The sequence below is a fragment of the Pyxicephalus adspersus genome, chromosome 9 (assembly GCF_032062135.1).
Source record: "Pyxicephalus adspersus chromosome 9, UCB_Pads_2.0, whole genome shotgun sequence".
In the NCBI taxonomy this organism is placed as follows: Eukaryota; Metazoa; Chordata; class Amphibia; order Anura; family Pyxicephalidae; genus Pyxicephalus; species Pyxicephalus adspersus.
This window is the reverse complement of record NC_092866.1, coordinates 11,814,536-11,834,054: the sequence shown is the minus strand read 5'-3', so window position 1 is coordinate 11,834,054 and position 19,519 is coordinate 11,814,536. Positions and strand designations below refer to the sequence as shown.

At 41.4% G+C, this 19,519-nt stretch overlaps 2 protein-coding genes across 6 annotated transcripts; one reads left to right on the top strand and one right to left on the bottom strand.

The window, feature by feature from the left end:
- The first annotated feature begins 1,288 nt into the window (after window positions 1-1,288).
- LOC140338385 (5-hydroxyisourate hydrolase-like) lies at window positions 1,289-6,745 on the top strand. Of its 4 annotated transcripts, none has more exons than XM_072422590.1 (5): window positions 1,289-1,384; window positions 3,250-3,359; window positions 3,486-3,622; window positions 3,717-3,852; window positions 6,435-6,745. In XM_072422590.1, exons 3-5 carry the CDS (start codon window positions 3,489-3,491, stop codon window positions 6,522-6,524), a joined length of 360 nt encoding a protein of 119 aa, XP_072278691.1. In that variant the 5' UTR covers window positions 1,289-1,384; window positions 3,250-3,359; window positions 3,486-3,488; the 3' UTR covers window positions 6,525-6,745. The 4 variants fall into 4 exon arrangements, with proteins under 4 accessions (XP_072278691.1, XP_072278689.1, XP_072278693.1 ...); XM_072422591.1 differs by lacking the exon at window positions 1,289-1,384 and adding an exon at window positions 1,524-1,563; XM_072422588.1 differs by lacking the exon at window positions 3,250-3,359 and having other exon boundaries at window positions 1,298-1,384.
- A 5,973-nt stretch (window positions 6,746-12,718) lies between these two features.
- Window positions 12,719-19,118, bottom strand: PDF (peptide deformylase, mitochondrial). Of its 2 annotated transcripts, none has more exons than XM_072422586.1 (3): window positions 19,005-19,118; window positions 15,116-15,685; window positions 12,719-13,046 (listed from the first exon to the last, which is right to left on the bottom strand). In XM_072422586.1, the coding sequence occupies exons 2-3, from the start codon at window positions 15,672-15,674 to the stop codon at window positions 12,889-12,891; spliced, it is 717 nt and encodes a 238-aa protein (XP_072278687.1). In that variant the 5' UTR covers window positions 15,675-15,685; window positions 19,005-19,118; the 3' UTR covers window positions 12,719-12,888. The 2 variants fall into 2 exon arrangements, with proteins under 2 accessions (XP_072278687.1, XP_072278688.1); XM_072422587.1 differs by lacking the exon at window positions 19,005-19,118 and adding an exon at window positions 18,313-18,951.
- Window positions 19,119-19,519: the final 401 nt, after the last annotated feature.

Sequence of the window (19,519 nt, the reverse complement as noted above, 5' to 3'; positions counted from 1 at the left end):
TTATGGGGTAGCATGGTGACTCAGAGGTCAGCATTCTTGTCTTTGCAGCACTGAGTCCCAGGTTCAAATCTCAGTCAGGACATTATCTGCATGGAGTTTGTATTTGCTTCTCGTGTTTGTGTGAGTTTCCTCCAGGTACTCCAGTTTCCTCTCACATTCCAAAAAACATGCAGTTAGGTTAATTGGCTTTCCTCTAAATTGACCTTAGATATGACTATGGTAGGGACATTAGATTGTGAGCTCCTTTGAGGGACAGCTAGTGACATGACTATGGACTTTGTACAGTGCTGCATAATAGGTCGGCGCTACATAAATTCTGGATAATAATATTGTTTGTGCTGCTTTGCCACGTTATATTTCAGTCCTGATTTCCATTGGACAGAAAAGGATAAGAATGGAAGTAGTTGTGATGTGCTTGGGATGAAGAAATCCTGCAACAGCGAAGGGAAGAATTCAGGGGGGTTCTGGAGGAACTTTGCAATGCCAGCGATTGGTTTGCCAGGTCACCTCCATAGATTTATAGTGTGATGCCAGACAAAACATTTTGTAGGTTATGAGTAAGGAAAGCTGAGAATCTTTGTGAGCTTACTGATCTAAGGTAAGTATAATGGTAAAATGGGGTGTAGGTAACAGAAGTTAGTGAAATTCTACATACACGTGCATGATGATTGGGAATAAGGTGAGCAGTTGGATGACGTCTTGGGAAATGTGTACAGTGGTCTCCTCGCCATGGTGGATTGATGAACCCATTAGGAATGTTGTTCAGTTCTATGAAGGAGAGCACAGTGGGGTGCTGCTGGAGTCGTGCTGTCTCAGGCACGTGTGTGCAGCTGTTTCGCAAAGTCGTTCATAGATTCATCCGCACAGGTCGATGAACAATGATTTGGAACAGGTGCTATAGAAGTCGATGAAGCCGGGCAGAGCGGGGCGCCACTGGCTCATCCTGCCCCCTCTCTATAGCACAGAATGGCACTGTGTGTACAACATTCGTTTATGTCACTGGAAACAATCACAAAAGGTCTGACTTCTGTATGGAGTTCTGTAAGGACAGGTGGGGACCCATCACAGGCACTTTGTTGAATCAGCAACCATACCTCCTAACAAAAGTTCTAACCCCTCCTTGCTCTTTCCAACACCTAAAAAATTTGAAACTTATGTAAAAAATAAAAAATTCCCCTTTCTCCCCTGGTGACAGATTGCTCATTCTCTTTGTTAGGGGTCACTGTGTTTAGAGCCCAGATAACCTGTTCACTGGTAAAAGTTAACCAGGACCCCTCAGTCACATGACCCACAGGGTACTAAAGTCCAAATTCCGACCCGAACAGCTTTTACCATGAGCAGATCCCGGCTGCAGCTAATTCAGCAGCACCTGCAGGGCACACAGGTAAATATCATTCAGTTTTATATAGACAGCTCGTAGTTTTTATTACTATGGGCATGGTTCTGTGCACCCCTCCCACCTTCCAGGGGAGTTTTCCAGCAAAGCATTGTAATCTATGGGCAGGAAATGTCTCCTCCGGAGTGAGTCCTGGACGTACGCAGTGCTGTCTGGAGTTCACATAGGTAAACCTGATCGGGCCTACAAAACCTAGATGTGTAGTAGAGCTCAGTGGGGGCTGCTATATATGAGGACGGTGCTTAGAAGAGCACTTTGCTGATTGCTTAATAAAAAGTTGTGGCCCCTATAAAACTCAAAACAATGTAGGAAGGGGTAAGAGGGCGGACGGTTATACCACCATAAACACCCCTTTGATGTTCCGGGTGCAAAGTTATCTTAGCCATCTCATGGTGCATTTAGTACAAAGAAACTGTGAGTTGCAGAAAGTTTTTTAAACAATTGGCACACTATTGCATCTTAGACGTGTGACGCCAACCTAAAACAATCAAGATTTAGGTTACTCCATGATTGCTAGATGGGGCAAGTGTAGCCAACCACACGCTAAACTATATAACATTTATCAAACATCACTGGGTTGGCGTTGGATATACTTTTATAAGACTTCACATTACCTGCACCAAAGTTTCTGTATCTGGAATTGGTTGGGTTTTATTGGATCTCATCATTGCTGTTCTGCATGATTACAATAGAATGACTGTAAAATGGGGGGGTCGGTGCACCCTATTACAGATAACAAACAGCAGGACCATGTTGTATGCACATGTGTATTTCTCCCTTTGTACATTTGATTGTAGGTGCAATTCCTGCTTTGGATTTAAGGTAAAATTAAGGTTTTTCCTTTATAGTTTATTATGTGTTGGGGAGATTCCACAATAACTGCACCAAAGTTTCTGTATTTGCGGTGTAGTTCAGTATAATTGGATCTCATCCCTGTTATTCTGCATGACTGCCGTAGTACATCTGTAAAATGGGGGGGTTGGTTTATCCTATTGCAGAAAACAGACGGCAGGACCTATTAACCTTTTTATATGAACATTTGTATTTGTCTCTTTATACCTTTGATTGTTGATTTGGATTTATGGTAAGTTTAGAATATTTTAATGGTTGTTTAATATGTGACGGTTCAGGGAGATTCCACATTAACTGCACCAAAATTAACATATTTGTTAAAACTCCTTGTACACGCTCTTATCATCTCTCGCCTGGACTACTGTAACCTCCTCCTCTCTGGCATTCCACTAACCCAAATCTCTCCTCTACAATCTATTATGAATGCTGCAGCCAGACTCATCCATCCTTCCCTCCGCTCCTCTTCTGCTACATCTCTTTGTAGTTCTCTTCATTGGCTTCCATTTCACCTTAGAATCAAATTCATCTCCTGTGCTTTGCCTTCAAATCCCTCCACAGTTATTGTCCCACTTACATTTCTGACCTGGTAAAAAATACCCCCCTAGACACTCTCTCTGCTCCTCTAATGACCTACTAATGAGTTCCTTGCTCATAACCTCATCACACGCACGGCTCCAAGACTTCTCTAGAGCTGCTCCAACTCTCTGGAATGGTCTTCCTCGTCCAAATCGGCTTGCTCCTACTTTCTGCTCATTTAAAAGAGCTCTTAAAACCCATTTTTTTCAAACTTGCCTACCTGGCTTCTGTCTCCTAAAATCTCACTACTTCCCACCACTACATATCTCCCCTCCTACTTTGTGTTACTTCCCCCACCTCCTAGATTGTAAACTCTTTGGGGCAGGGTCCTCTCCTCCTGTGTCACCGTCTGTATCTGTCTATCTGTAAATGTACAGCGCTGCATAATATGTTGGTGCTATATAAATCCTGTATTTTATTAATAGTAGACAAAGTGCCATGAACAACCCCCAACCTGCTGATATTCAGAATTTCTGTGCTCGCCCACTAATTCTCCGATCCATCTGAGCCTTCAGGAAACATTCAGTGCTTCCAGGTACGGGGTGCACATGAGAAAAGGAAGTCATTAACACTATAAAGATTTGGAAGCCACCCAAAAGCTCCCAAAATCCCTCTAGTTGTTGTATCCTGTTAATAAACCATGTGATCTTCTTACTTAAAGGAAATGTCGGGGGTTAGTCCGAGTCTGCTGACCACACACGTCCTGAATACAGCCCATGGGGTCCCGGCTAAAGGTCTGCCGCTGACCTTGTCCAAGTTTAATGCCAAAGAAGCAAAATGGGAACATATGTGCAGGAGGTGAGTGGACCAAGCCCCTAACACATACTGAAGTATTCAGCAAGACAAATAAGAATTCTGATCATACTGATTTGGCTTTATATTGGTTTCATAGTGTCACCGACGAGGACGGTCGCAGTCCGGGGCTTTTACGTGGAGAACCTCCTACGGCAGGGACCTTCCAACTGCGCTTTGAGACCGGTGAATACTGGAAGCAGATGAAACTGGAGACCTTCTTCCCTTTTGTAGAGGTATTTATTGGTACTTTTATATATATTTTCATTGACAACTATCCAACAAACCAACCAGATTCTATCTGGCATCAACTCTTGTGAATAAAGTCAGGTTGTGATTGGATGCCGCTGAGATTTGGCATTTCTTAGGATTTGTAAATACACATCCTAGGGAAGTGAATGTAGTTTGTGTGGTGGTATTGGGGGGCATTCCTTCACTCCTGTAACTTTCTGGGAACTGATTTCAATAAATGTGTCTACAGAAAAGGCATGACGCCTAGACCAATGGTGTGCAGAAATAGGCAAGGCCCTGAGACCAATAATGTCCACCTTAAAGGGTCAATTTTCTTGCATGAGTGCCAAATCTAAAGAATTTTTTTTTTGCAATTTCCAAAAATATCTGGCAATAGCCATACACATTGTAATAAAAACATATAACACAGATAAACCATCTGCTAGATATGACCTGGCATGGGTTTCCGGGCAGTGGTGTTCAGCTCAGAGTTTTGCCAGAGGTCACCAGTAGGATGAGCAGCACGGTGGCTCAGTGGTTAGCCTTTGCAGCGCTGGGTCCCAGGTTGGAATCTGGGCCAGGACTCTATCTGCATGGAGTTTGCAGGTTCTTCCTGTGTTTGTGTGCGTTTCCCCCCACATTCCAAAAACATGCAGTTAGGTTAATTGGCTTCCCCCCAAAATTGACTTTAGACTGTATTAATGACATATGACCATGGGACATTAGATTGTGAGCTTCTATGAGGGAAAACTAGTGACACGCTGCGTTATATATACTGTGTAATAATATTAGGATAGCCGGGGCAAATAATCCAATAGAACACCCTTCACTTTCAGTATTTTCACCCTTTTGCAGTAATCACTAAACCCAATACTGCCAATCTGCCCCCTGTCGGCAGCATGAATTTACCCCTTACAGGGCATTCTGGAAGGCACAGCAGAATCCACGCTAAGCATCTCCCTATGCTAAGGTCATGCAGTGCATTACTGTGTAACGCTCCCATGTTTTACCCAGACACCAAGTGCTTACCTAACCCCATTGTTTCAATGTGGGCGAACACCTAATGTCGCACCCCTGAGCAGTAGCTACTTGAACCCAGTACATAGTCCTCCAGTCTCTCCAATATATCAACTTGCCTTCTGCCCTTGGAGTTCTTCTGCTGTCAGACCACCACCTATGGACAAGCCAACTTCTTCACATGGTTCTGCTTCCATACAGGTTGCCATTGAGGGTAAGGGTGGCATTTCTGCACTCACTACCTCATTCAGAACCCTTGGTGATATCTGTATGTGGGTAGAGATGAAAGGCCCAGAGTCCCACTGCCCAGATACAGAGGTGGGCAGCATGGCATGGCAGGTCTCCCATAGGCACATCGCAGCATGCAGACCATTAGTTGGACAGCCCTGGCCCTATTTATCATTGATTACAAGAAATTATCACTGAAAGGGTGATTTCCAGCATGCTGTGCATTTCTCTACAGCATACTGCACATCTTAGCACTCATTATAGATTAATATAATATAAATGATCCCAATGATCCATCTGGAATGCTTTTATCCCACACAAGTGTCCTTCCCAGCCTAGGGAAAGCTGCCAGTTCCAGCCATGTCACTTGGCATAAAGCAACACTGTGCCCTGGTACTGACTGATGTCCGTAGGAGATACTGAGCCTAATGCACATCAGTAAAAGTCTGAAAGCTTTAAAGTGTAACAATGCCATTTCAAAAAATTGAAACTGACCCCCAATGAGTTGCCCCCCAAAGCCAACAAAGTTATCCAGATGCCTACCAGACCTTGGCTTTCTCTGTTTAGTGATGCAGAGGGCAGCAGGTTGGGTGAGGCATAGAGAAAAAGTCTGAACTGTGATCAATATTAAGAAACCCCTTTTGGTTTTGGGTTTGAAGATAAAATAGTAAAGTATGCTTGAATATAGTTCCGCGTCCATTTATAGGCTCTTATTTATTAAAGTTTTCCAAGGCAGGAGAGGATACAATTTCATCAGTGAAGCTGGGTGATCCAGCAAACCTGGAATGGATTTCTAGTCATTTGCGATTTGCTAGCAAATGTTTTGAATCCTGGACCAGATCCATTCCAGGTTTGCTGAATCACCCAGCTACACTGATGAAAGTGTATTCTTTCCAGCCTTGGAGAGCTTTATTAAATCAGGTCCATAGCCTCAAAACGCCATAGGTCCAGATTAAGGGACCATTCACACCACATCTATAGCGCTGTCCTGCCCAATGCCAAGCTGAAATAATTTTTTTACCAATACGCCCAGCTCACAGACGTTCACACATGTGCTGGGTTGATTGATATTTGCAGTGCACTGAAATGCACTTCAATGGGTCACAGTGTAGCTCAAAAAAAAAATTGTCTTCTGTTGCACTGCACATCAGTGCAAAGCATGTCAACTCACAGTGTTTACCATGCACCATTGCATTTCCCCTGCAGGAAATTATTGAGAAAATAAAAATAACTGCACTTTATAGTCAGTATGGTTATGTGTATAAACCCCTTGCAATATTCATTGTTTAGGAACCTTCAAATGATATGGAAATCCTGACAGCCTATTTATTTTGTCCTCCAGGTAGTTTTCACCATTGCTGACCCAAAACAGAAACATCACGTGCCTCTCATACTCAGTCCATATTCCTACTCCACCTACAGAGGGAGCTAGAGAGTGGAAGGCACCAAGACACCTGGCACATCATGATAATGCACAGTTCCTTTTATTCTGCTTCTTTTTGCAATATATGGAATGTCAATTAAAATGCTGTTTTCCTTTCTTGCTGAAATAAATGATCAAAAGTAACAAGTCACATCATGATGTCATTATACATCACCCTGGTAATACACAGCTTCTTTTATTCTACTTCTAAATAAATGCATGTTATCTTATGCTGTTTTTTTTTCTTGCTGACATAAGGATGGATGACCAGGGGAAACAAGCCTGGTTATTTTGTAATTCTGTTTAATGTAACCCTTTATTTAATGTACAGCTCTGTGTAATATGTTGGCGCTATATAAATCCCGTTTTCCTAATAATAATAATAATAATAATAATAATTCTAAATGACAGAAGATGAACAGAGAAGAGTATAGATGTCTGTCAGTTGTAAATGAAAGCATTAAATTATTCTATATTACACAATGTAGTAATGATTTGTGATACGTAGCGGTCATCCCCTGCACACCAGCTGATATTTAAAATCAGAACACCAATGGCAGACCTGCTGCTATATTGACATGATCATTGTGAGGGGTTTATATACACATATTAATACATGGGAGAGTCCATATTTCCAGTATTGTCCACCTTAAGTGAGTTGATCAGATGCAGAATTTGAAGAATGATGTCATAATTAAAGTTGTTGATGTCAGCGAAGGTTCTTCATCAGGATCTGTTCATTCTTCACTTCTTCCTCCTGCACAGATGGAGCTCATCTAACAGGATATTATAATCATATTCTCATATTTGTGTTCACTTTCTTTGATCGTGGCATTAATGTACAATGCTGCGTAATATGTTGGTGCTATATAAATACTGATTAATAATTTATGGCCGTTTGCAGGTTCTCCCCGTGTCTGGGTGAGTTTCCTCTGGGTACTCCAGTTTCCTCCCACATTCCAAAAACATGCAGATAAGTTAATTAGCTTCCCCTCCCAAATTGACCTTAGACTGTAATAATGAAATATGACGATGATAGGGACATTAGATTGTGAGCTCCTTTGAGGGACAGCTAGTGACATGACTATGGACTTTGTACAGCGCTGTGTAATATGTCGGCACTACATAAATACTGTGTAATAATAATATTAATAATTTCCAATTTTTATGCCCCTTTTATACCCCTTTGATGTCTACTTCTCCATGGCAGCAACTTTTAAAAAATTTAACTTTTCAGGCCAGTCAGCAATATCAGAGAGGAGAGCTGAGGTTACCAAGTTATTGTCACTTTCTAATGAAATGTACTGTGAGCTCAAACATGGCCAACATGGCAGCCTTGGCTCATAAAAAGTATTTATTTAGTTATAAAAAAAATCACAACAGAAATGACTGGAAGAGGGGTATTGGAGCAATGGCTGCATGTACTTCTTATACTCCTGCACCATACACAGCCCAATCTAAGAGGTGGACTCTAAAGCTGAACATATGAAGAATGCATCAAATAATTCAGCTATAGATCAAATAAATATAATTAAACTAGTATAAATCCCAGAATTTCCTTCCTGTCATGTCTTGCAGGAATCAGGATAATCATGAAGGGGTAGAGATGAGAGCCAATCAGGTGTGCTGCTGTGTACATGTGCTAAAAAGGAACATGCTGAGAGATGCATGAGCGGAGAGATGATTTTCTGCCTATCTTACTGTTGGTCTACCTGACATAGTCTTTCTGCTTGAATATGGAACTTTCAGCTGTCCCCTAATATAACCCCCCCCCCCACAATATTCTTGGTATTAGGACTCAGAGACCATGTGATCTATAATGCCTAGGCCTGGACATGTTCCAAAGGGGATATTGATATTTTGGATGTGAATAAAGTATGAATATACATTAGGGATATATAGAATATACATCAAGGAAATACCTCCTAAAACCGATACTAATATTTCTGGCCAACTTTAATTATTTACAGAATTGTGACCTTCTAAGGAATACATTAGCAATATATACAGTTCTGCCCATCAGCTGGAGCAAATATTAAGGTCAATGATGGGCATGTAGTCCATTGATCAAGGTTCTATAATGCAGAATAACAAAATAATCATGAAACAATATAGTGTAACAAATAAAACAAATAGTGTAATAAAATAATAGTGAAACAATGACAACTGGTCAAGCTATTAGATGAGTATGGTGGCTCAGTGGTTAGCACTCTGGATTTTGCAGCGCTAGTTCCCAAGTGTGAATCTTGGCCAGCACACTATCTGCATGGAGTTTGCAGGTTCTCCCTGTGTTTGTGTGAGTTTCCTCCCACATTCAAAAAACATGAATTAGGTTATGTGGCTTCCCCCAAATCTGACCTTGGACTGTAATAATGACATATAACAATGGTAGGGACATTAGATTGTCCACTGAGGGACAGCTAGTGATATGACTAAGGACTTTGTACAGCGCTGCATAATATGTTGGCGTTATATAAATACTATGTAATAATAATGAGTATGGTGTTGTCCTTTAAGACTTTGTCTTACAATATCTGCTGCAGAATGCTATTATGATTAATGCTATGCCGGCTTCACACGCCTAGCTCTGGATTCTACCCCAGGGAAGTTCTTTCTGTTCCAGTTCTTTCCATGAAAATGCTGATTTATAGGAAAAGAAAATGTCTTGTCTGGGTCTCTAGCACTGAGATCAGCAATATAAACAATGGAAAATCTGAATTAGCTGCAGGTAACAGCAGCTGGGAAGTCAAAGGATGCAGCAAGGAGCATTACTGAAACTGGTACATCTATAACAGCTCCGCAAACCCACCCAACACAGCCAGATCCTGGGCGGTTCTGGCAGACAAAACTAAAGTGCAAAAGCTTGCCAGGTCTTCTTGCCTCCTGCAGGGCACCATACCCATCCATCTCAGTAATAGGCCAAGAGAAGTAATGGCAGAACTTTTGCTGCGATTGGTGGGCTTCAGAAGCTAAATGCCCACACTTTATACCTGATAACATTTTTCTATTTTTTTGTATATTCGCATTAATTAAATAAAATTATTAAAATAAAAAAGCAAGTTATCTGATTTCCTAAACAAGACAGAATTATTTGTTGTCAATGTCACCCCCTTTCAACAAGTGAAAAGGAGACGTAGTGTCTGCGCTCACCCCAACCATATACCACAATGCATTATCAGGAAGAATGAAAATGTCTATAGAAGGTAGAAGTTGTAGAATGGTCTATCATGGTAATATTTGAGGTTTTCTTACCTTAATCTCCACCTGATGCCTTTCCTCCACCTCCACGGTCCCACAGTCTTTGTTTCACAGTTTTGACTTTCTTCTCTTCCAGTTGGCATGTGATTTTTTAGGTGTTAAATGATAAAAAGATGATTAAATGATAGTCAAACCAATATGAAATTTTAGTAATTGAGTTTGGAACTAACTTATGGTGCACTAAGCACAAACGTGTTGCTCCTTTATTTGGGCTGCCTAACACACCACAAATGTTCCATGCTCTAATAATAAAAATTCATAGTAATGTGTTATCATGCATTGATATACCATGGCCGCATAGCCACAACTCAACAACACACACAATAATTTACCTAGGCTCTACCTGCAGCCACAATTTTGAGCTGATAGTTTGATATAGAAAAATAATTAACATGATCAGTTAATGCCCAGGTTTAGTAGGTTTCATCATTAGATGCAGTTTTGTATTTTAATTTACAAACTTTCATCATTTACTTTCTTTATATGCTGGACTTGTCATTAGGCAAAGTAGAAAATGTAAAGGCTTTCTATAAGTAAAACAGGAGCCCAAGGAGGAAGTCGGAAGCAACAAGAATAGCTACAACATTCTCTGGGGCACAAGGTCAGGCTTGGTTACAGTGTTCAGTCTCATTAAATTGGAAATAGGCTTTCTGGTTTTAGGGACAAATGTCATCTTGGTCCTCTACATCCTGAAGGTAAACCTAGAAACTTCCATTATTGGAAAGTGTAGCCTAACATCAATGCTCAATTCTTCCTTTTGGACCACTATAAAAACATGACTTGTGATATAAGCGATGCAAACCAACAGACTTAGAATTTTTATAGTAATTCCAATATTATTGGGCTGAGATGTGGTGGGTGGGTGAGCCTTACCTATAGGCATCAAGATGACCAAGTTATGTGTAGAAGGGAACCAAAGATGGGCCATGCTTGCCAACCCTGTTTGTTGCCAGCATATTGTTTCCAATTGAGTGAGAAAAGATTAAATAAAAGTTTCAAGAGATTCTATACCATCTGAGATCATCAGTCCCAACAACCATTAAAAATTGGTTCAGAAAAAGTGAATCTGAAGAAGAAAAAGTTATCCCATAACTACAAGGATATACAGTATACCCTAAATTCTACATTGCAGCAGGATAAATCTACAACTCCTATATGTCTTCAATGTGAACAAAGTGACCTTCTTTCCTCTTACCTGGTAAAAGGAAATATGTTTACTGAAGATTTATTCTAAATATTGTGCTATCTTGGGTGAAATTTGTGCAAATGGAAAATTTGATATGACACGGTTAAATGCGTTATTAGTTGATAGAAGAATGGTTTATTGTTTACTATCTGAATTGTTGTGTGTACGTGTGAGGAACGCTTACCGGATAGAGGTCATGATAGAGAAACAGGAAGAGAGGAAATGGCAAACGACAAGGTCGGTAACATGTTAATTACCACTAAATCAAACCAGTTTCTTGCTGTTTGGTGTGGTCGTATTATGTGATCCTGACTCCTAGATTGTAAGCTTTTCTGGGCAGGGTCCTCTCCTCCTCCGGTGTCACTGTCTGTATCCGTCCTTTGCAACTCCTATTTAATGTACAGCGCTGCATTATATGATGGCGCTATATAAGTACTGTTTAATAAAAATAATATTGACATTTTTTAGAGGTCAGTAAAGAACTGGTTTAAATTAGCAAAGCCATCCATTATTTTTATGAATGATGTGAACATATTGTGCCCATTCAGCAGCAGTGGTGAAGCTGACAGCAGAAACAAGATCAAGCAGGGTATGGAGGTCCTCTATTATTTTAGGATTGATAATTTCTTAATGCAAATGCATGGCTGAAATACGTCTATGGGATCTGTTTTACCTGTTAAATGATTTCTAATTCTGGTCTAAGACTTGTGACTAGATTTTCTCTGCTGTATTTTAGCAGTACAGCCAGGCTTCCTCCAAGCCAACTGTCTGGACAGTCACAGCTGCAAACTGCATACTTGTTCCAGGCCAGTGAACTGGAAGGTTACAAAGCTTTTGATCAGAATGACAGCCAGACAGCTAGAATTTACTAAGGATGGTCCCCAAAGGCAGGCTCGCTACTTTTCTCAAGCCAGGCTTCCTTAACATTCTGCTGGGGATGCCAGTTAAAGGATCCTGAGGTCTTTTAACTTTGACAAACTTCATTCTCCTAGATTGTGAGCTCTTCAGGACAGGGTCCTCTCCTCCTCCTGTGTGACCATCTCCTCCAGTGACTCATAACCTCATCACATGCAGGGCTCCAAGACTTTTCTAGAGCTGTCCCAACTCTCTGGAATGGTCTTCCTCATCCTTTTTATTATTAATAAACAGGATTTATATAGCGCCAACATAATATGCAGCACTGTACTAATAATACTGTGTGTATTAAATAGGGCTTTATTCAGCTTGCTCCAACTTTATGCTCATTTAAAAGAGCTCTCAAAACCCAACGCTTCAACCTCACCTACTCGTCTTCTTTTGTCTCCTAAATCCTCACTACTCACCCACCATTCCATATCCCCCTCCTATTGTGCGATACTTCCCCCACCACCTAGAATGTAAGCTCTTCCGGGCAGGGTCCTCTCCTCCTCCTGTCACTGTCTGCATTTGTCTGTCATTTGCAACCCCTATTTAATGTACAGCGCTGCGTAATATGTTGGTGCTATATAAATCCTGTTTATTATTACTAATTCTAAACTAGAAATTCCTGTGTTATTCTGCAAACAAACAGGGAAATCTCTTTTTATTGGGGGTGCTTCATCAAAAGTTGGATGAAGCTGTACTTTCAGAGCTATACCCTGTGTTTACTGAAATCAAACAGATTTATATGTAGAAAGCATCTGTTTCTGTCTGTTTTTAGATCACCATTACATGACGTCCAGTGTAACACTAATTACCAGACAAATGTGAATCCCAAGACAGCTACACAACTGACCACGTGTGAAAGTATTTACATTTTATTTATTGCAGGTTCATATAAAAAGTCCCATACAATAAGAAGTTACTTGGGGTGCAGTACTTCTCATGGTTCCCTGAGTTCTCAGGCTCCCCGAGTACCTTATAGTGGGATTGCACTTTATAAAATAGAGGCGGTCGCTGTGTTCAGTCTTATTAGTCATTGACTTCCATCCAGCAAATGTTGACAAAGGTTCGAGGGTCCATTTTATCAATGTAGAGCACTCCGTCTAAGTGATCCATTTCATGCTGAACAATGCGGGCTGCCCAGCCTTGTGTCTTCCAGCTGGTCTGCTCCCCTTTCTCATCTAAACCTAGGAAAGATGAGAGAATACATAAATATATTTTTAATTATCTGCATTTGGTAATGACACGCTAGATATATAAAAGAAATAGAATATCAATACTGGTTATTAAAGGGGATGAACGTTCACAAAGCTACTTGGCTGAAGCAAAGGAAAGATTTGATGAAAACATAAAAGTAATATTTTACCAATAGCAGAAGTCTTGTGCACTGATTGTCATTAACATGTCCTCCCATTACACTCTCCATAATACCAAATCCAATATGGAACGTATGAACCCCAAATTAAAGTCACAACAGATGTACAAACTTGGGAAGTCACTAATACAAACCTTGAAAGATATGTAATCAGTTCATTTAATTGGCCAACATCCACCAAATTGTGAAATATGAGTTATGGGTGGTTGACCCTAAGATTTGTAAAGAAATTCACAAACTTCTGTAATCCTCTCTTCCTGCAAAGCAGTTTATAAACACACACATTCTTTTTGCATCCCCTATTCAATGAACTGAATTATAAGTGGATGGGTGGGTATTTACCTTCATTTTTACCTTCATCTTGTGATATTATAATTCATCTTGTGATATTATAATATTCATATTGTGATATCTTGTGATACACTAGTAAATTATTGAGTTGCAATAAATGGTTTTGAGTAGCTTTAACAACCAATCAGATTCCATATGTTTTTTGCAGGGTGTTTAAACAATAATGATAATATCTGAATGGTTTCCTACTGGGCTTAATTTATCCAAACGTTGGGGGAAATGTTTAAGCCCAACTCCAAACAGAACTCTTCTTTATGGTTTTGTACAAAGTAGGGAAGTGTTAGATGTCAGGTTCGCCTATAGGGAAGATTGATGTCTGTGCCAAACAGTGACAGGGTGTCAAATGGACGGGATGATTTCATACAATATCCAGTTCACAAAAAGGACATTGTGGAATTGGAGAGAGTGCAGGAGAGGGCAACTAAATTAATAAAGGGAATGGAGGAGCTCATCTATGAGGAGAGATTAGCTGAACTGAATCTATTCTCCCTTGAGAAGAGACGTATAAGGGGGGATATGATCACCCTGTATAAATATATAAACGGTCCATATAGAGAACTCTCTTCCCAATTATTCACATTGAGATGATTACAAAGAACAAGAGAGCACTCCTTGCGTCTGGAGGAAAAGAAGTTTAAGCTCCGGATAAGGAAGGGATTATTCACTGTAAGCTCTGTGAAAATGTGGAATAGGCTCCCTCAGGAAGTAGTTTTAGCAAGAACTATAGATTGCTTTAGGAAAAAGCTGGATGTTTCCTAGAAGCACAGAATATAACTGGGGATTAAAGCTTTAAAGTAAAAATAACAGAGACTGTTGATCCAGGGAACATCCGATTGCCTCATGGAATCATGGAAGGATTTTTTTACCGTTAGAGCACATTGTACCAGGATTTTTGCCTTCCTCTGGACCAACTATGTCCATAGGGTTTTAAATATAGGATACGTTTATTTCCCTAGCGGTTGGACTTGATAGACTTATGTCTTTATTCAACCTGAATTACTATGTAACAATGTAATTGATTGGATACAGTGGCAGATGTAGGCAACGGTGGGCCCCTGTGCAGAACTGACTTGGGTTTTCTATGGGGGCCCTTGTTGGCCAAGGAGGATCAAGGGTCCTCCCACAGAAGCACACCTTGCACCTCCCTATGTTCACCCCTGATAGGATATTTCTGCAATAGAGAGAGAGAGAGAGAGGCAGCAAAGAAAGCCAATTTCTATCAGAGTAGGAAAAGGAACAGATTTGCATTGTATTCTCTAGCTTTGTATCCGGTTGTCACAGCTTCTCCTAGTTTAGGTGCTGGCTTAAAAGTGAGATTAATAATATTTTTGAACCGGATTTATAACATGTTATGCAGCTCTGTACATTAAATAGGGGTTGCAAATGACTAACAGATACAGACATTGACACAGGAGGAGTAGAGGACACTGCCCCAAAGAGCTTACAATCTAAGAGTTGGGGGACATATCACACTGATGATTGTCTTCAAACCTTTAAACAGGAGGTGTTATCTGAATGAAATTACTATACCTGATACCTCCACAGAGTAGCACCGCGGTACCACGGCAGAGAAACCTTGCACACTGCTGCAGCCTTCAGGGAAGCTAAGCTTTCGAGACTCCAGGATCCGCATGGTGGGGTTAATAAAGATCTTCAAAGGGAAGGGATCCATTTCTCGAGTTTCCCGCACATCCGGGGGCACCATCTGGCAAAGATGTTCTGGAAGTTCCAGCATCATGACACGCAACGGAACACCAAGCTGAGGAGCGCTCAGTCCCACACAGCCACACGACTTCAGAATCTGCTTCATTCTCCTCAGTAAGGCCTGCGTGTCAGGGTGGGGGATGTGTTCTGGTGGAACAGGCTGAGCATGGCCACGCAAAACTGGATCTCCAGTCTGTGCCACTCGCTTGTATGGTGGGGCAGGGGCACCCAGTACTGTCCTTTTTAGATACTTCCAATAACTGCGCCTCCTAACACCAGACCAGGAAGAGTGCAGGCGAGACAACTGAAGACCACCAACAACCAAGCTGTGCGAGTGGCGGGATAGGAAAAGTCCAAGAACCCTGCAGCCTCCTGTGACCGACATGACTTGGAAAGCTACAAAACAAAAACATCCAGTAAAGAAAAGAACCAAAAATCGATAAATGGTGGCACTGCTTCATTAAATATCACAATATCAGAGCTCAGTGGTGAGCCTTTGCAGCGTTGGGTCCCAGGTTTGAATCTCAGCCGGGACACTATCTGCATGGAGTTTGCCGTTTCTCCCTGTGTTTGCGTGGGTTTCCTCTCGGAACTGCGGTTTCCTCCCATATCCCAAAAACAAGCAGTTAGGTTACTGGCTTCCCCCAAAACTGATCTTAGACTGTATTAAAGACTTATGACCGTGGTAGGGACATTAGATTGTGAGCTCCTCTGAGGTACAGCTAGTGACATGACTATGGACTTTGTACAGCGCTGCTTAATATATTGATGCTATCTAAATACTGTGTAATAATAATAAACTGACGCCAATATTCATGGTTTGTACCTTTATAACAGTGACCCCCAACCAGTGACCTGCATTGCTTAGGAGATGCTCAGAAACCCAGCTGCAAATCTCTTTGCTTCTGGTGGCTTTTTGTTTTTTGCATGGCACCTCGGCACCACCAAGAAGAGACCTGAATGCTGAGGACAATGTATCTCCTGCACATGTTAAGATGGCAGTTTCAGGCAATGCAGTGTGGAAGGATCCCGGACCTGTCATCCTAGCAGCGTACTTGGAAAACATAGTGTGGGTCATAATTGTGGCAAAAGCTCACCCACACCATTAAAGTTTGGTGCCAAATTAAATGTTGTGGTCTCACCAGCTGCATGCCACCTCTTTGTCCTCTCATGCAGCTGGGTGACCGTTTTTTTTTATCTATGTGTCAATACTGCAGGCAGGGCTGACATTCTTACATCCAGATCCGGTGATGCCCCTGGTCTTTCCTCACTTTGTCTGCCCTCAGAAGGTGATTAGTAGCCTATGAAAACTTTATGTGCAGTCAGCCATCCACAGCTACCCCCTTTCCTTCCCAACCAACTATGACCAGAGCATCATGGGATGTGTAGCTTTGTGTGGCATGCCTAACATCTGTTGGATGCAGGGTGACTCCCCAGATCCCCTCTCACAGCTAAAGGGAGGACATAGAATGACAAAGCTGCTACGTTTTCTGGAGCTGCTGCTTTTTATTACCAAATTTCAGTGTTCTCCCCAGACCTGGTTGCACCACCCAGCACTTTTCAGTAATCACCCGGCTGTTTTTGGGCGATTACTGATGAGTTGGGTCACAATACAGGGGCCACCACCCACCTATATATTCTTCCCACCTTAAAAAAAATGGATACTTGAATCATTTATTGCAGCTGACCAGTTCTTAGATGAAGTGCCTGCATTAGTTTCCCTTTCCATGCTAAGATCAATTTCAGCAAGTCCAGGAAATATCGGTTGATTTTGTCAAAAATGCAGCATCTGTCTCTTACTGTGGGATGACCTGGAAACATAAAACAATCTAATCTTTCCTGTATAAACTGCCGATCCAATCAGAAACCATATACAGGAGATGAACAAAGGCAGCCATGTTTAAGGTGCAGTATGGGTGACAAGCCATGGTTACAACAGAGGAGTGAATGAAGCAACTATATTATTAAACAGGATTTATATAGCACCAACATATTATGCAGCGCTGTACATTAAATAGAGGTTTCAAATGACAGAAAGATACAGACTGTGACACAGGAGGAGCAGACCCTGCCCCAAAGAGCTTACAATCTAGGAGGTGGGGGAAGTATTACACTATAGCACAGGAAGTGAGTTTTTTGCCTGAAAAGTTCAGTTTCTTTGTTTTTTTTAAGTGCAACAATTTTTTTTTTTTTTTTTTAAAGGGTGCAGCACCACCCTCTTGTTCTTGATCACCTAGGCGATCAAGAATGAATGGGAGTCCAAAATCTCCCAGGATACCTACAACAGGCATTCCAGGAGGTTCATGGGTGCTCCTTCTGTGCATGCCCGTGCATCTCCAATTTACGTCACCCAATCTCGCATCTGGGTCAGGTGACGTAGGAAGAAGAACAGGAAGAAGAGGAGAAGATGGCGGTGCCCGGAGCACTGGTCCAAAGACGGATGCCGGGACCCGATGGAAGAGACCTCCGGACCGATCGACTGCGCTGCGGGATTGAAGTTTGGGGTGTTTTAATTAAACTTAGAGGGACTACTGTGAGCTGATCCTCACGTTTAGCATATTGTACCAAAAAGATCCCACTCCTGCTATAGAGCAAGCTTCATCTGTAACCCAAGCTCACTGTCCTCAATGGCAGCGGTCACCAAGCTTCCGGACCTCACAGACCACTAAATTCATAATTTTAAATCCCGCTAACCATTAATATTATATTACATTAATTTATTTTAAAAGATAAATACATTTGTAAAATAATGATCTTCCTAATAGTGCTGACAGGGAATGTGAAGGTTCTGATTCATTGATCAGCTCACGGTTAAGTGAAGTATCACTATTGTTATTATTATCATTAGTTGTAATATCTTTGGTATAAATAAAGAAATGCAAAATATTTGTTTACTTTTTCTCATTTATTATGGGTTCATTTCATTCTAAGACCAAACAAGAAATGATAGTTATCAAAATCAAACTATTTGATGCCAATACATATAACAGGTAAAGAAAATACACAGGTAAGGTCATACTTACCTAAAAGAGCATCTGAGAAATAAAACAATCGGATGAGAATCGGTATTGGCGGAGCGGGGTGACTAAAGTGTACGGCTCGGCAATGGCCGCCTTATACAACTTAACACTACACTGACGTCACACTGCGCCTCTCTTTTTCCGTCTCTACTAAAGTCTGTGAATTTAGTGCAATATAAAGGTGTAAACTGTCATTCAGAATATAGGGATTTATTAGAATATTATTTTTGTTTTATTAATAAAACAAACATTGCAAATAATGTTTAAGTATTTCTTGCAGACCACTGGTTGATGACCGCTGATCTATGGTACACCATATTGCAATACGCGTATGCTCCTCTGCCCTCCCACAATGCATTGCTAAGGCAGCTCTGAGCATGACAACCCACAAAATAAAATGGTCAGAATGGTTTTTCTACATATTTCTAATATTTTGTAAGAGATATAATATTTTGAAAACTAGAAAATAATATTTAGGCAGGGAGTCCTTGGAAAGCAGAGATAGCTGAGCATGCACATGGCAGTAACACATGACCCCTCAATGTGAAATGATTGCAGTGACATGCACAGGGAGAATGTGCCTGAATAATGCAGAGCTCCATGGCTTCTCTCTGCCCCGCACCACACATGACATGAGGGATCTATAAAAGTCTCAGCCCTCTTCTGTTCTCATTCACCCTGTCACCCAGACTCACCTGCACAGCCAGATCTAGGCTTCCCGCGCTGGCATTATACGTCACGATGCCGCACAGCTTTCTGGGAGTTGTAGTTTCTCGCCACGCACACCTCGCCCTACAGCTTTCTGGGAGTTGTAGTTTCTCGCCACGCACACGTCGACCCACAGCCTTCTGGGAGTTGTAGTTTCCCGTCCACACACTATTGTGATGTAAGGGGAGGTTCTCCCTCTAGAGGCCATTAGGGGGAATTAGCCCCAAGTGTCTACTTACACCCACATTTTCATTTTCCTACAGCTCCTGGTTCTAGAGAAAGTTTTATAGTAGCAAAGCAGACAGTTTTAGTTTTGTGATAGGTAGGTTAAATTTAGGGGCCCCACCTAAATGTTTCTTGCTGTGTAAGTGGTCCCTGGGATCCCTAATTCGCATGGTCAACTTGGGGCCCCTAGGCACACTTTCTTTTGAAACAGTAACCCTGAACGATCAATAAGCTCAGCATTTCCTTATATCCATTCACTGGCATTTCCCAATATTTG